General features: G+C 40.0%; 1 protein-coding gene across 2 annotated transcripts in view; it reads left to right on the top strand.

The window, feature by feature from the left end:
• Positions 1–18,309, top strand: part of gria3b (glutamate receptor, ionotropic, AMPA 3b) — a 105,283-nt gene that overhangs the window by 49,482 nt on the left and 37,492 nt on the right. For both annotated transcript variants that reach the window (XM_036548450.1, XM_036548452.1), the window contains exons 4-6: positions 382–569; positions 13,116–13,169; positions 15,429–15,590. In XM_036548450.1, coding sequence (XP_036404343.1) covers positions 382–569; positions 13,116–13,169; positions 15,429–15,590 — 404 coding nt within the window. The remainder of the gene's footprint in view (positions 1–381; positions 570–13,115; positions 13,170–15,428; positions 15,591–18,309) is intronic.

Below are 18,309 nucleotides of genomic sequence, written 5' to 3' on the forward strand. Positions count from 1 at the left end.
ACCCCCTGCTATGTAGAATAAGGGAGAACAACACTATTTACTCCCTTTGGATAGGGAGGTTTTTGTGTAATATTTAGAATCAGAAAAGAGGACTTGGTTTTGCCTCATAAGCACATGGAGAGAATGATAACAGTCACATATCCAGATCCTGTGGGGTTGGAAACCTTAGTGCTTTGTAACATCTTCAATGTTAAAGTCAAGCAATCTGTCAACCACACTATCCATGTGGTCTGAAGCAAGATCTGTAAAGAATAAAGCATGAATATATGTATATGTAATATATGTATGCGCTATCAAGCTCAACAAATTGAGGTAAAATGCAAACATTGCTTTCCAACCTCTTAAGCTTCTCTCTGATTTGTATGAAATTCTCTTCCCAAGGGTTCTCGATCCTTCAAGCCATCATGGAGGCAGCAGTAGCCAACAACTGGCAAGTGACGGCGCGGTCGGTCGGCAGTGTGACAGATCCCCAGGAGTACCGACGCATCATCGAGGAGATGGACAGAAGACAGGAGAAGCGCTACCTAATAGACTGTGAAGTGGATAGGATAAACACCATCCTGGAACAGGTAGAGTCAATAAGCCAGTTTGATAACCCCTTACCTCTAGCTGGCTAAATGTAGCCTTGCCGCTCCACTTGGTGCAGGAATCTACGCCCAGCTGTCAATGGTCAAATACAGGTCTGTTAATTTCTCTCTAATGAGCCAGGGCAGTCGATCGACAAGCTCCCTTCTGCTGTTTGGGAGGGAAAAAGAAAAGCCCGGTTCTACCATGGAAGAATGGTATTAAGATAAATGGACGAGTGGCTTTTCAGACAGGCAGGGGTAGGGCACCTCATTTCCCTTCCTTAGAGTGGGCCTAATGCTACAGAACAACCCCTCTCACTGCTGCTTACAAGGCAATCACCCACTGAACTGGATTCTGCTCATTAGCATTCATTTAGATATATTGGTTCTTTCCACCACACACTATTCCTGAATGAGACTGACTCTAAGTTGTTTTTTATGAATTTAATTTCAGCTCAGAGTTGTCATTTAATACAGAATGGTTTTTAGTTCTAATTCACTATGTCTAATTTAATTCTTCTGATGCAGATTCTCTCTCTTAATAGGTTTCAGTTAAATTTCATTAAAACACATTTTCTCTATTATTTTTGTCTTTCTAAGTATAGTGCTGGTATTATTGTATTATGAATCTTGTTGAGTTAATGGGTATCAGTCTCAGCTTGGCTTGATATTTATTTTTTATCTTACTTTACTAATGTTCAGCAATAATCTGCGATCGTGTATATCACTTTACTGTGAATTTAGCTGGTGTCTGTCTTTCAGTGAAAGGTTTTCTAAGTGAGTTCCTTTCCATAATAATACTGTAAAATTTGGAGCAGCACTGAAATTTCAGAAATTTGAGTCCTGGGTCTGGATGGTTGCCATGACTACAGCTCTTGCTACACTTGAGCATGCATTGTCTGCATTGAAACTAATTGAACTGATCTGCCCTGCTCTGGCAATGCTGGAGATTCAAAGACATCCAGAAAGCCTGCTGGACTGCAGCTCCTCTGGGGCCAGCACTATAAAATGGTGTCTTGCCGCAGTGGGCCTCACCAAACGCGTCTTAATCTAAGCGCTGACACCCAGCAAGTCCAAGACTCAAGCTATAATGGAGCCCGTTGTCCTCGGGGTGGTATTGACACACTTCAGCCCAGAGGAGCTGGCTGCGGAACCAAAGCCTTGCCCTACAGCGGAGATCAAGCTGCATGATTGCTGGAACAGGCAGAGGGAGCAAAGCAGCTCAGTTTAATCATTTCTGCTTAATCCTGCCGCTTTTTCCTGTGACCATGCTTATCTGTCCCTGCTCCCGACATAAAGAGGGCTCATTATTTTGCATTATAGCATATTATTGTGACTTTTTTTACTTGTAAATCCTCTCTCTCTCTCATGTGGCGGAACTAATGTTAAACCATAGGAGAAATGTTCACATGGGAAGGAAGAGTTCTATCTTTAATATCCGAAATAAACTTACCTGGGAGTTCTTAGTCTTTTCAAGAGAACTAAATAAATGAGAACAAAAGAAGCTATAAATATCACAACTTATCTCACGGATCACTTCCTGAGTCCACCCTGTGCCTTTCTCTGTAGAATGTAGGTCAGAGCACCTTCCATATCATCACAGTGGAGATTAACATATCAAATGGAACTGATCTCTGAGAAGCAGCATTAAGGTTTAGAACGCACACCTTTCCATCTGTATAATGAAAGAAGCCGATGTCCATTGCCTTCTGTTCTCTGATGTACACGACTGGCAGAGCATGTCTGTTTCTCAAGGACATTTGGTAATGTAGGTCGTAAACAGAAACTGCCATAAATACCATCTTGTGTACTGTAAGTAGGCCTTCCTACCCCAGTGGCCTGATTCAGCTCAAACTCTCAGCTCAACTATTTGAAAGTTCAGGCACAGACAGGCAAAGTTTATCCCACACTATAACATGGTGTATAGCAAGTAGCATTTTCAGTCAAGCAAACGCCACTAAACACAAATGTTCTGTCTTCATGTGAAACCGTTGTTGGCTCCTCTGTGAGAATACCTGCTATGGCTCCTTTTTGCTATAAAAACTGCAAAACTAGTGCAACAGTGCAATCTATAAGAATGATAAGTTTGAATGTTGTTCCAAAGGATTTGAGTTTTAAGAGACCATTTGCCCACAATGCAGTGCATCTCATCAGTGAATTTTTCACTCATTTATAGACAATAATTAACTGCTCTTGCTTGCCTGAACGGACAAACCAATTATGATGTCCTAAACTGTGTATGAACAATGAGTGAATATCAGGGAATATAAAATTCATCTGGTAATTCTTAAAATGTGCAGCACTTTGTGTGTGTGTGTGTGTGTGTGTGTGTGCATGTGTGTGAGTGAGTGAGTGTATGAGAGAGAGAGAGACAGAGAGAGAGACAGAGAGAGTGAGAGAGCGCATATGCGCATTTCTAGCTGATGGAACTTGAAAGTCCCTCCGGAGCATTCTTTGCTAGAGTCAGCTGAAAGGCAGCAGCATGCTCATCTGCACTGTAAAGAATAGGGAGGCATGAATAAAGGATTCCTGGGACAGGCCCAGGGCCCACAAGCTGTTCCAAGAGGAGAAAACACTGTGTAATGCTTTCTACAGAAACAGTGTGCCACACTAAAATAGAGGGGAAAAACTGAAGGGACAATTGCTCGGGGGGATCAACACACAAAAAAGAGAATGGGGAGCAGTCTGTGTCTTCTCTGAGTGCCACAGTAGCCCCACCCCCCAACCACCCAGTCTCACACACACACACACACACACAGAGACCACACATGCACAGGATCAGCAGATAAAAGTGATGAAAGCAAAAAAAAATGCAGTTTTAAACAGATGAGAGTCAAGAGTTTGTCAAGGCCCAAGTCACAGCAAAAGCAGACAGCAAATTCACACATCGGAGGATGAATGTCCAAGGGAATGGGGTGTCAGTTAAGGATGGCAGAAAATATGAGTTCCATCAAAGACCTCAAGGCAACGCTTCAATTTCCTTAACTGGACAACGGCAAATTGTTCCTTAGTAGAGATTCAGTTTAAAAGCAGCATTAAACCATTAGCAGAATAGACCAAAGAACTGGGTTGTATGAAAAGAGAAGTTATGTTTTAAACATGTATACAATAGCATGTGTAATATATTTTTTGTAATTATTACCAATTAATAGGAAATAATTTCAAAGAAAATAATTATTAATCAAAGTATTTGCCCTCTTACCAACTTTATTAATCTCTTCTGTTCCAGACTCCCTCTTATGTGCCAGCCAACAGGCTAAAATAACAAAATAACAAAAATTACCACCAGCACCCATTATGATTATCTCTATCTCAGTATGTGCAGCACAGAGTTTGAAAGAGAATGTAATCACTAATAATTGTACTATATGCATTGTTAAAATCAGAATGTGCTCAGAAACACTCATCAGTGGCCGCAGCACTGTATTCTGCTGAGACCCCAAGCTGAGACTGAATAGAACGGAAGAGAAGATGTGTCACTGAAAAGAGAGAACCAAAGCCAACATTCTGTGACAAATCCCCAAGTACTTACGTTCCTTTCGAAAGGAAATGATGTAAAGGTCTTAGTCTGTAACATTATGCTAAGCAATGTATTCAAAGATGTTGATTACTTTCATTCCACCCTTTAATAACAATCCCAGCCTCCCCAAAGAGAGAGGAAAGGCAGTTGGGTAATGTCACTGTTTATATCAAAGGTTCTGCTGATCCCAGCTCAGCTCATTGTCGCTGACGCTAAAGACGTGACAGAGGCGAGGACATAAATGGCTCACAGCTCCAGCTGTTTGAAACCTAAGCCCCGAAGAACGAGCCTGTTTTAGCATTTTCAGCGGATTCACAGAACACCCGTGTTTCCTAATGAGATTAATTCTGTTTAATGGGGAATAATTGGTAATGACTTCCACCTCCCCTCCTCTGAGGGATCAGTGAGGGTGAGGTGGTGTGGCAAAGTGGTGCAGGAGCTGGGTTGATAACCAGAAGGTTACCAGCTTTATTCCAAGGTCAGGGCATTACTGGTAAACTCTTGAGCAATATACTTCACCTGAATTGACTCAATAAATAACCTTTATATTGAATTGACCTTATACCAGTGGAACTTATATGGAATGGAGTTGTGCAGTCAAATGTATAAATGCAATTACACAAGCCTGACAACTCTGTTCCATATTAGTTACTGTGTGATTGTCATGTAACACCGTGTTGTTTGACTGTGTTGTTACACAGTCATTCCTAGAGTAATTACAATATTGCAAACACTGGCAAAAGGTCAACTTAATGTGAGGTGTTTCACAAATAGGTAATCCGATGTGTAGCAAACACTAATTTGCATCTCTCGATGTACCTTTCTATATGAAATTCCAGCAAGGAGGACTTTAGACAGTCACCTGTCTTCCTAGAACTGTCTCATACTGAGCTTTTCTTAAATAAAATTCCATATGTTTCAAGCATCCCTGCACTGCTGTTGAGTTCAGCACAATATGGTATCACAGCTCCTATGTTTGGATAGATTGGTTTGTAGAGAGAGAATGAGATTTGTCATTTTATTGGTCCAGGTTCTTTTTTTTATGGCCAGACACCCACAGACTGATACCAAGTGGGCAGCCAATGAGAGGCTGTGTCTGCTTGCGCATAATAAAAATGCTCTCTCTGACGAATATGTGGCTTTCAGGATATAATCATGTTAAGCATGCCTTTACTTGAGTGGCAGTAGATTCAGAGATATAATTTGATTCTAGAGGAACAAAGTGTTTTTTTTTTCCTGAAATGAAGTGATACAAAATGTTCCACTGCTGCACGAAACACTAATGCTCTGTCTCTTTCAATGTGACTAAAAGGACAGACAGAATCGTATTATTGGGGCTGGAGCCCTCAGGAGGAAAAATGCAAGCAATAAAATTTGTTTTCAGGCGTAATATCAGTTAGTTGAGTCTCTAATAGAGAGGAGGTCCTGTGGCTATAAGGACAAACGGTGCAGAAAAGGCACAAATTAGGCAGTGAGCTGTTACTGAGTAACATAGACAATTTATCTTTCATCTGTTTGTTTTCTCCTCCAGTATCTGAACAAATCTTCTTTTTCACAAGTGATAACCAAATTAAACACTATTGAATTCCAGTCTGATAAAACTGCATAAAAATGCACTTGAGGTTGTTCTGTGAGAAAAACAAAACCCTTGGATCACATTGGGTTAGACGCACAAAGCAATTATAAATCTGCCTTGTAAGGGCCATTTACTTGACATTCAATTAAATACTGGAGATATTTCCAAATACTCAGTGAATAAGTGAATTTCTAGAGAAACTGTAAAATGAATTACTTTCACATGTTAAATAATAATTGTAAGGTCAACTGCTGCTCCTGTTTTCAGAGCACAGCCTTAGGTGCCCTCTAAAAAAGGTTTACATCACTGGATGAGAGGCATTCTTGTTTCACTCAAAGCAACTGCAGGAATGGGTTCTCGCCTCCCACTCTGCAGGAATCACATTACAAATTGGCTCTACTATTTCACAAAAAAAGAAAGGGACAGAGACAGAGGCTGCAGCTATACATTTGATATTTATGTGCTGCTCGTTTTTTTGGAGGAAAGCCAAATCTGTTTAATCCACAACAGTATAAATCCAGGCCTGCCAAGAAGAGAGGCAAGCTGTGGAGGCTCTGGGCAGTTAATTAGAATGGATTCCCCCAGGAATGCTTAGGCTAATGGCCTCAGAGCACAACTGAATCTGAAGGAGAGAAAATGAAGATAACTGTGTGTTCCCCACCCGCTTTCAGGAGGCACAAGAGCCATTTTTGTCCCCTCTCTCTCATGGATGAGGGTTACTATTTATAGATTATAACTAAATAGCGTCCATTGCTTCAGATGTAGTCAATGATGCAGCAAATCTGGGCCAGTAGCGACATGAGACACTTGGAAGGGTTTATATAGAGGAAGCACTGCACCATTTTGGTCCAGCACGTGGGGCTTACTGCACCACAATAAAATTGTGAAGCAAGTAAACACTGCCCATGTATCAGTGTGATAGTTTAGGTCGAGTGTAATTAAGGTGATAATGCAGTATGTATTAAAACATTATTATTGGGTTGACAAACATTCTTGTTCAAGGGAGACATTTTACATATCGTCCAATACGTAATACACATAATACATGTACAGCAGTTTACATTTTACATATTATCCAGTACATATTCCATATTTGAATAAAGCATTGCAGGTGTTGAAACTTACTCAAGACTAGAAGGAGTATCTTAACCCCTTGGGGATTGACCCTACACATTCATCCCAGATTAGCTCTCACCATTAATGGCTTCAGTATGATTACGATAATAATAAATACTCCAAATTTGTCACACTCCAAATAGACTGAATAGAGTGCAGGTGGCTGTGGGTCAACCGGCCTGTCTGCGTCCAGTGGGCATTAATGAAAAAATTTCACAAGGACAGGGGGCCTCTTTTTTCAGGGGGACAAAGGGTGGCAGGTGGCTATAGGATCAATGTGTTGGTGAGAGAAAAGAGAGAAAGTAGAAGATTACAGGCTGTAATGCACAGAAGGCATTGGTTATTTTCTTCTGTGTGATTAATTCTTAAACCCCATTGTTTGATGGTGGACAGTGTGGGATGGTATAACTGTGGATCAGCTGTCCTAACCACCTTTAAGATTCGAGAATGGATTTCAGCTGTGCTTCAGCTTGATTGGCATGAGGTGTACTGACAGGGTGCCATTCAAGTGAATAAGCTATAAGTGATTAACCTTCTGTTCAGCTCATACCTATTTGGAATTTCAGTAATTAACCAATAAAATCAGTAGCAAATAGCAATCATGACATGATGGGGAAAACTCTGACCATTTGGTGCATTGAAGCTGCAGTTTCTGTGACGTCTCACATAAGCCTAACACCGTCTGAAAAAGGAACTGTCAAGTTACTCCCTCACAAAATGGAATCTAGAAAATTTCCTCTATAGTATAAATATCCTATATCCTTTCGAAGGGAAGCTGATTACCTAAATCACATTAGCATTGTCATAGGTCTCCTTGACGGCAGGCTGGTCTGGCATGCATGCCCACAGTTGCATTTCAGCTTTCAGCATAACTCATGGCTTAATAGCTACAGTCACAAATATGAAAAAATAAACTAGGAATATCTGGGGAAAAAAGAAAGTTTGATGAGTAATTATAGATAATATAGTGAGTCATAAAAGGATGGAATTGCTTGTCAGGATTTGTGATACTGTCAGAGAGTCTGGCATCCTTCGACACCAAACTCGCTGCGGTAATAGATTTGGCCTATATTATTTGGCAAATGATGAGCCAAGACGGGTTAAATGGCCTATGCTGTTCATAATACATTTTTATGTTCTAATACACAGACAGTCCTTCTGTATGGAGAAGAGTTGCTCCTATTTTAGTTGAGCAGACCTTTTGTTGGACATGTCCATGCATTCAAGGAGAGTATTATGCTGTGCCTAAGGATACAGCAGCTTCATTAAGCGCTGTTATTGTATTGGTCACACCAAATCCAGACCACTGCACACTGTGGCATTAAGGATGCCTGTTAGCATGCTAAAAGCCAGGACACTTCACATGCTGGCTTTAAGGGTGACTGTTTACACGCTCATAGACAGTGCATTGTACACACCAGATTTGGGGCATCTGTTCTCAGCTGTGATTTGTGTGGGTTGTTATACATTTCCCTATGCCAGTGGTGGAGTGTTGTGTCCCATACGTGTCAAGGGTCGATCTTGCTTGACTTTGCTCATCAGTCAAAAAGGTCAGTGACAATCGCCTACTGCAGAAAATGACATTATCTGTTTTTTTTTTCTTTTTTGCAATTAATTATGGCCCTTTTTGTGCATGCTTGTGGTTGCCCCTCGGGCTCTTGCTGATTTCCTACTTTGTATGCCTGCTGCGATTGCCATTTTCTCACCACTGGAGGCTGAATTCTAGCTGAATATCAGAGAATATCATGGCAAGGGGGCTTTGTACCAGTGTGAAGAGACTCTTGGGAAAACTCTGAAGCCTTTTGATATATTATAAAACCACAGTTTCCTTCTTTGTTTCCAGAGAAATATTCCACCATGAGTAAGGTCAGCAAATGTCATCAGTCGGAGGGGATCCCTAAATTATAATGACAGCCCTCAACACCACTGAGAGATCAGAAGAGTTTTCGCTAATACAGCCAAGAGAGAATAGCAGAGCTCTGGCAATGACCTTGTATGAATAAGGACACATTATATCAGAGGGCCATTAGGAAGTCTTCAAAGTTTACTAATTGGACTGACAGGAGTACTGGGAGCTTGAGAAGGGATGCAGGGAAGCAAAACCGGGAAGGTGGAAGCAACAGAAAGATGCGGTTAATTTAAGGAAGGTGCTCTTTTAATCTGATCAGAAGAGCTCTCAGGGTCGAAACACTTCCTGCGCAGTGTAGGGAAATTGGAATGAATGACATTCAGGAAAGGAGCGGGGCGCAGGCAAGCTCCATTTCCTGAGTGCTTGGAACACCAACATGGCCACCAACCTTCTTATCTGATTAAGTGGAGAATGTGAAAAATTTAGGTATGACCGCCTTTCGCTTACACCAACGCTGTCTCTTTCATTTCATTTCCTGATACAACACAAGTTCCTGATATCACAGATCTTGCAGCTGCTAGAAATGACTGACCTACTTGAAAATGCTGGTGGAAATTTAGAGTAATGACCGGGCTGTGCCAATGTGCTGTTTCCTGCTGGAAAAACACAATCACTCGCAGGTGCAACAATTTCTTTTCCCCCAACATACATTGGATTGTTGTGAACCAAGAGATGTAAACATCCACAAGTACCACTTCACATTAAAGTTCACATTAATTGAGAAAGAGGCTTTATGTGATTTGTGTGAGCATGACATTTCATAAGAAATTGACACATGCAGATGATCCCAAGGTGAACTACCACAATTATCCACGTTGACAAAGGAGGAAAATGAACTCATAATTGCTGCAGCAGGGCCCTTGAAAGAGCAAATCAACACCAAGGCTGGTGGGAGGGGAAGAGTTAAACTGATGAATTATCAGAAGGCGAGCATGATTCTGTGTCGTGTGCCTGCAGCACAATACAGACAGATCAGGGGCAGCCAGGGTCATTTGGGGGGATTTGGCATGAGTCGCTGAGATCTTGATTGCTTTTCTCAGAAGAGCTTAGAAAGGAATGATTTTCTGTCTGCGTGGTGGAGGGGAATACATGGTGAACGTTCACTGGTACGAGAGCGATTTGCGATGAAACCATGTTAGTGATAGGAGGCAGGGGAGTGCCTCTGAGGCAGGGGGCCATATCTAATAAAAGAGATTAAATGAGGACAAAATGGGGCTTCTTCTGACAGTTTAGTCATTCTGGAGTAAACCTGGCTTTCATTACCTTTCTTTAAGGTGGCTCTGTCAGAATCGTTTGCTGGAGGGCGCTGTGCATTTACTGGCATTTGCTCCAGTCTCACCTCTCCTCTTAATTAACCCTTCATAACTCAGTTTTTTTTTTGTATGTTTGTAAATAATCCCTCTGATCTAGATATATATATATATACTTCTGCCTTTCACTTGACAAGCATTTTGCTACAATATACCTTGGGAAATTCTCTAAATCTATGCCATTAATTTGGTAATTGGACCAGTGAAGTCACAGAATACATGCTGGCCCTGCAGGGACCGAATTTGACACCTTTAGTTTAGCAACTCTTGTTCTAGTCTGCTTGTGGCTAGAGGGCATTACCATATTGCAGTATGATATGATGCTGCATGCATGCTGATATGAAAACTGACCGTTTTGCAGAGGCCTTACAGAATCTGCAGGACTTCAGAACTACAGTGGGACAACTGACAGTGGGGCATCTTTTAAATTCAGAGATGATGACAACTATGGCGTTGCCATACTGCAGCCCATTGTGATGGCCCAGTCATATTGATCCTGCTCTGTGTGTGTGTGTGTGTGTGTGTGTGTGTGTACCCAGCCTCTGAGACACATCATAGAGGGACATCTGTCACTCACACATTTGTAAACTGCTTCCCCCTAACATGTTAACATGATGTTGATTTCAGTGCTGACACAATCAAATGTGTAGTTCCATTCAAAACTGTGAAGCAGTTGACTTCAGTTAACTAAGAATAAATAATTGCCGCATATTCCCATTTTACTGTTAAAACAACCCCCACCCCCCAACTATCACAGAACACCAGAGAGGCATTGGCATAGTTAAAACTGGTTTGTGTTCTCTTGTATGGTTAATGAAACCTTTTTAAAGCCATCTCAAACTCTGGTTTAGTGGTTTGTTGCTAGTCCAGTTATCAACCAGACTACTTTGGTTACTGTCAACTGCTGCAGCCATAAGAAAGTGAGTGATAGACACAACTGTGATATTGTTATAAAGAATTGCACACAGCTGTGCTTGTGTCCTAACCTTAACGTGCTGAAGAGTTTAACTGTAGGCGTATTGTTCTGTTTAACTGGCTATACCTAGCTTTTTTCTCTTGGAATGTGTGAAGAAAGAACATGCTGTCCTATGCTTCATCTTTACAATGCCTATGTGAAACAACCTCAGTGTGATTATCTGAACACACCATCAAGAACCTTTCATCCTGTCTGCCTGTGTACAAATTGCTTTCAGAGAGTGAACTGTCCAGTCGTATTTATACAACACAAGATAAAAGCCATCTAGCCGCTATCTGTGCTAACACTGCATAAAGTGAGCCTTCCTTTGTGTGGGGAAAAAAAAAACAGCTTTATTGCAAAATGAAGAAGCTCACTGCAGGCTTTAGATTCCATAGATTAATTTTTGTACAACATAAGCACACACACACACACATATACACACACATACACACACACACACACACACACACACACACACACACACACACACACACACACACACACACACCATTTATGCTAAAGAGACAGTGGCCTCTTGAGTTTGACTCATATTCCAAAAGAGAGCATTGGAAAGGTACGGATTTTATGAATGTTGAAGCTGGGGATAGATCTGTCATGCATCTGTGTCTCCTTAGCTCTCACACTGATATTCAATGTGCATCAGCACAGGTGGACAGCTGGCTCATCTGCCATTCAAAAATTCACTGTCTTACAGAACAGGATTAGCCCTGGCTTGTTATGAATGGGTAGGACTCATAGGATTCATATTTGTCTGATTTTTGTGATTTTGCAGAGGAAGGCAACCTTCTGAAAACTTTGTAACAATGGCTTCTGTCTTTTTTCTCATGTGCAATGCCCCTGCATGAAAAAATGTCATCAGTCTAGTTCCAAAATTATATTGATTGCCCTCAGCATCACCAGAAGAGTTAGCACTGAAATAGTCAAGACCAAATGTGAGGAGTCTGGCAGCGGCCTTGTAGGAATCACAATACATTACATCAGAAGATCATGATAATATGTTCAAAGTTTACTAATTGGACCGGGAGTAGTACTAGGAGCTATTCACAAAAATAAAAGTGGAAGGTGGAAAAAGCAGAAAAATTAGTTTAATTTAAAGAAGGTGCTCTTTTAATCTGATCAGAAAAGCACTCGGAGTTGAAAGACGTCTTGCGCAGAGTAGGGAAATTGGAATAAATGACATTCAGGACCCAAGTAAGCTCCATTTCCTGAGTGGTTAGAATACCAACGTGACCACTGCCCTCTGATGTGTTCAGTGAAATCATGACTGCCGTTCACTTCCTTTCTTGCTCTTTCATTCATCTCAGTTTTCTTCATTCCGTTATCAAGTATCTGAACTGAGTTCAGAGTTAATTTTGTTGTTATTTATGTTTCCTTTGATTGTACAGTAAATGTCTTACTCTGACATGTACTGTAAGTATACTGATTATCAAGTAAATTAGTCATTAATGTCAATTGTCAAAACTAGCAGTGTAAAGAAGGCCCCAGGCTTTCATTAGATTTTTTTATATATATTGGTGAACAATTGAATAATTTTTCATAGCATCATCATTAAAATCTTTCCAGTGAGAGCATCTCATTTTGTGTGAGAATTGATTGGCTTCATTGAGGCAGAGCAGTTTATATATGATCAGCATGTACAATTTTCAAAAGCAGTTTTATTTGCTTGAATAAGGCTACATTGTGAAACAGTGTGTCAAGGGCTATTTTATTACACTGTGATTGAATTTTACTGTTGATGTGTATGTATTTTCTGTAGGTACTTGGTCATATTTTGAGCATTTTGATCTGGGTGTGTCTCATGATTGTGCAATGTTCTTTTTGGATTTTTTTATGCGAAAAGCTGCACCAAAGAGTTTTGCTTTCAACTGAAAAATACAGTGTCAGTACAAATCCTCTCCTCCACCCGTCCCAGTTGGAACAGAGAGGCAGGTGAATTCAGCAGTGCATGTTATCCTCTTGGTCACATCTCATTAGATCAAAAAAAAGCAGTGTCAGTGTCCCCTAATGTCCTAAGTAATGTAATTCAAAAAAAGTAAGCAAATGTTGAGCAAAGCTCAAGTCAGAGGATAAAGTTAAAAAGGTTTGCCTATTGTTTCCCTCCCTATTAACAGCTCAATGTGGTTGATCTTCCTTCCATAGGTCGTGGCCCTTGGAAAGAACAGCCGTGGCTACCACTACATCCTGGCCAATCTGGTGAGTGTCGAGAGCACCCTTTCCTCCCGGAGCCACCGAAGGAGCTCACATTGTGTAATTATGCATAAGTATGAACAGACACATTTCTGTTCAGGAATAATTTGCTTTAATAGGGAGCAGTGGATATATTGGTTATGACGCAGATCTGTCCCTTATCTTTGCTTAAAACAAAATAGCATCCTCTTTAATAGGCACACATTTACTTCAGATTCCCAGAGCCACAGTACTCAAAAGGATATACACAAAAGCCTGTCTTTTAAGAGTTCCTACAGACTTAGGGAATAAGTATTTAGTGCATGTCCAGTTTTGTACTCTAAAGTGTGTGTGTTGATATCATTTATTGTGATGTTATATGTTAGAATGATACTCTGCAGAAGAATGATGATGTAGTGTAACAGAGGAGAATGGTGACAGTACTGTTTGTCAGGGGTGTTTGGTTGGTAAAAAATTGCATATCAGGTTAAGAACATTTTTACATGTTATCATCAAGCTAACTAGCTAGTTAGGGATTTAGCTAACTGGGCAAAAAATAAATATGCCAGTTAGCAAGAGTAATCCTGTAAACCTCATTTCAAAATCATTTTTCAAGTTTATTAGCAAAGTCGTAGTCAAGTTAATTTTCAATGTGACTAGAAATCTAATTGAGGCGAAAGTTGAATTAACTGATTGAAAATAAAATGAGGAAACCAGTTATCTGACTTTTAAAATACAATACTATCAAATGGCTTTACTTTTACATCGAAATCACCACAGGCAGTATATAATTTCACTGAATAAAGGGATTTTTTTATCAGATTCACAGAAATCCTGATAACAGTACTTAGTTTGTCCCATTCTAAACTTTAAGGTGAATAAAAACTGCAGCTGTTTGGGAATGACGACTAACCCGATTGTATTTATTGGTACGTCAGTAAAACTGCCAATTGAAGTGGCTGTTTTTGTAAAAAGGTGGTTTACAATGTGAATACTTCACGCCTTACTTAAACTATATAATCATGCATTGAATCAAGTGAGCCTGGTACAGTATCATTTATCAGAATTCTCGACATACTTGTAACTGGGAAGGATTTTTGCACCATGGAGGAGGTTTTATAAATAAAAATGAAGTCCCCATTTCTATATGATAGTGCATTGAAAAGTTTAAGTTTCCATTTAAAAATGTAAATGGCATTATACAAAACCAATTGACCTGCCTGCTTAATCTAGCTAGTCTACGTTGCTGTCTACCAATGTTTCGAACGAGAATATTAACTGCCTTCTGGAGCCAAGATTCAACTAGCAAGTTAGCATGCAGGCACAGAGATGGGAAGCTTAAAATCAAATTAGGTAATTAATGTCAATGATGTAGCTAGCCGGTGTTAGCCCCCAACAAGAAGTAAGTCCGCTGCCTGAAAATATTGTCTGGATTGCAATCTGATTCAGCAGTTAGCAGGCTAGGTAGCTTGCTGGATGCTATCATTTTTAACATGTAAACAGTAGGTTGCAGCAGGTAGGGAACAGTGAATTGAAGTCAGGATGGTAGAGCCTAACTTTTACCTTGTACCTGTCATGAGTTAACACAGGTGTTGTTAAATCAGAAATGATAAAAAGAAAATAAGGGAAAAAATGTGAGAATGGGCCTTGTTTCGGTGTTGATTGTGTGACCATATGAGATTGTATGCTAATTCTGGCAACGGATGAAATGAGTGAGACATCAGGGTCATTTTGGATATTACCATAGGTAACCCTTGGCGCTGTGTAGGTATGAGGTGTGCCCCACCAACCTCATCCCATATATCCATTGTTTTACATTATTTTGTGCAGTGCAGTCTGTTCAAATGAGTGGGCTGTCTTTGGCTGGTTTTTATTTCACAAATCTCTACCCCTCAACCATACTACAGCATGTCAAGCCACATTATTTCCCCAGTCAACAACATGGAATTCAATCAGAGTCAGAATTGGAAAGTTGTCAAAAATGTCACAACGCATTTGCATGTATTTAAACCCCACTGAGGGTATTTGTATATTACAGGAAGAATTTGCATGCAATGCAATTTGAGTTAATCAGATTAATCTTCCATAGGTGTTGCTGCCCTTTGTGGTGCATTGCCTTTGTCAGGATTAGGAGCTGGAGTTCCTAACTTCTGCCAATATACATATTTTAAATAATACATGTATGAATAGACTGTTGATGAGAGCAAAAATGCATGTATTACATCCCTTTAGAAAGTATATCTTGCCATTCCATTATGAGATGTTTTTCTCTCTCTCTGTTCCCAGGGTTTCACAAACGTGAGTCTAGACAAGGTCTTCCTGGGAGGAGCAAACATAACTGGGTTTCAGATAATCAACCCTGATAACCCCATCGTACAGCAGTTTCTCCAACGCTGGGACCGACTGGATGAGAGGGAATTTCCTGAAGCCAGGAACACACCACTGAAGGTATTGGCCTTTCATCATTCAAGCAAAGAGTCATAACCTTTACTGGGAGGGGTCTCTCTCTCTCTCTCTCTCTCTCTCTCTCTCTCTCTCTCTGAACCTTTTAATGATGTGAACACATTCAATGGTTCAATAAGGAGCATCAGAAATTAGCAATCTCTTTATTTCTCTGCAGTAGTAAAATAATGTTCAGTATAGACTACTACATGTTAAAAAAAGGAAACATACAAATGGGTTTACAGGGTCACGGTACCTCGGGCTGCGACAGGCAGCTGTGTACTTTTTTGGCAGTATCATACAGTTCCCTTAGGAGGATGAGCAATTTTTGATGCTAGTCACATTTAGAAAATTTGTGATGAACAGAGTCATTTGAGGGGAAAAAAGTTCTTCCTTATCGTGGCTGTATTTTTAAGCTGTTGTGAAAAAGTATAGCTCAGTTTCCTGAAGTTGACAATGTGAGTAAAGTCTCTCCTCTCTGTTTTGCCTATTGTGGTCAGTTTCTATGGCAAGGTTCTGGGTCTGCACCTTGTGAGGGTATTCCAATAATGATCTGTTCCTGTGGTTGCCATGACGAACTGAAAAATAGCAATACGGTCTAATAGCATCCACGTATATGTACTGTTATTTTGTTGTGCTATAATGTGGTCCATCTGAATTGTTTTTTTAATCAGTGGTCCTGAGGCTATGAGTAGTTGTGGGGTTTAGTGCAGAGAGTCTCTGCCCCAACTCATAGAGAGGACTCCTTGGGCTCTGTTCTTGCCTTTGTAGGGTCAAGATTACTGTCTTTTAGGTATTTCAAAACCTTTACTGTCCTTTTATTTTGACTAATATATCTATTATGGCCTAATTTTTCCCTGTATGCATTGTCCACAGTCTTCCTTTGTACTCACATAATATTATTAACTTTGTGAGCTGGGCTTCTGTGGGGTGTTTTCAGATTTTTGTTTATGCTGATTTTCAGATTTCTGTTTATGCTGATTTTCAATCAAAAACATATATGTGCTTTGCTTTGTTTCATTTATGTGTTCATTTTCCTGAGATGTGGGTATGTTCGGAACATAACAAACATAACATTAACAATTTTTTTTTCATATTTAATGCCAGGTTCCACGTCTGGCAGTACTACTTCTGTAGAGCCCTTCTTCGGTGGTAGCAGAACCAGGTTATCTGCATAAAGTAGAAATTTGATTTCTTTATCATATAGGGGGAGACCAGGGTCTGCAGATTGTTCCAGCATTGTAGGTCTCACTGTCTCAGCCTCTGTCAAATTCAAATGCAAATTGTGCTTTGTTGGCGTGACTGCCTCTATCTGTCTCTTTCAGTATCTGTCTCTCCCCGCCCCTCTCCCTTAGCATCATGTCAGTCCTGTCCCACGTACAATCCTCTGCAAGCACATCATTCTGCTTCGCATTCAAAGTTCTGGCCTGCATGAAGATCAATATATTGATACCCAGGCCAAGTTTCAGCCAGAGATATTTTCTGAGCTTTAATTTACATCTAATTAGAGAATGATCAAGGGATGCTTGATTAAGTGTTGTCATGGCGCTGTGGTTAACAAATGACCCTGGTCTGGTCTTGCGGGCAAATTGTTCAGGGAAAGTTGTGTGGGTGAGAGTACTTCAGATAAGTGGGGCCTGTGATTTTCTTTCCCGACTGATTTTAATAAAGATGACTTTTTTTAGATGCATATGGATAGCTATAGGGCTGATAGGTTGATTTTTCATTAATTAAAATTACACTACATTTTTGTTCACCATCACACTTTATCCTTAATTTTGAGTAAGTTTTTACTCTCATGCATATGAATCCTGTTCTGGCACACAAAGTCAAGAACAGATTGCATTGCAGTTACATTGAATCTTGGTCTGAGTGTTGCAGTGTCTGCAAAAATAACCAATCAATTTATTGTATTGGATTATACACAAATAACAAACAGCACAAATTATGGAAAAGCAGTAGGCAAGCTGGTATCACAAAGGTGTACTCCATAAGCACTGACAGCAGCTGATTTGCCAGCTCTGATACCATGTAATACACTCTAGAATCTAGTCGTCCAGAACATTTAAAGTCATTTAAATGGTTTCTGTCTCCAATGCATTAACACAGATGTTTCTGAGAGAACAAAAGCAGAATTATAGCAATCCTGCAAATCATGAAATTTCCAAATCATGCAAATTACATTTCAGTGAAATAAATACAAATAAATTGTTAGGTTTTATGTTAATAATGTAGCAGAAAAAAATGTTGCTCCAGTAGACTTTTGTGTTTCAAGTGTCTTGAATATGTGCATTACCAACCAGCTAGGTCTTTAAAAAAGGAAATGCACAATTATCAGGAACAATACACGCATAGCAATAGCCTTACCTTTTCATTGTTTGTCTTTCTTTTTTTTAAATGAAAGATAGTTAGACCTAGAAATAATCATCTAATTAAATGTACTTGAAATGAACTTTTGGAGATTTGACCTTGTAACATGCTAACTAACCAAAGCAGTGAGAAGCTTTAAGCTTCATTTCAGTGCATACACAATTAATATGTGTACTGACAGATATTTTCCAGAGGGTAAGGACAACGAAAGGATAAGTGCAAGGAAAGCACTTTATGAATATTCACAATTATCCATTTAGAATTTTCCCTACAAAGGGTTAATATGCCATTCAATTAGTCGTCCGACTAGATATTGGTAGCTGCTTTAATCTTAATGTAATTTAGCCTCAGGCCT

Source organism: Megalops cyprinoides, chromosome 16 (genome assembly GCF_013368585.1).
Source record: "Megalops cyprinoides isolate fMegCyp1 chromosome 16, fMegCyp1.pri, whole genome shotgun sequence".
NCBI classification, from domain to species: Eukaryota; Metazoa; Chordata; class Actinopteri; order Elopiformes; family Megalopidae; genus Megalops; species Megalops cyprinoides.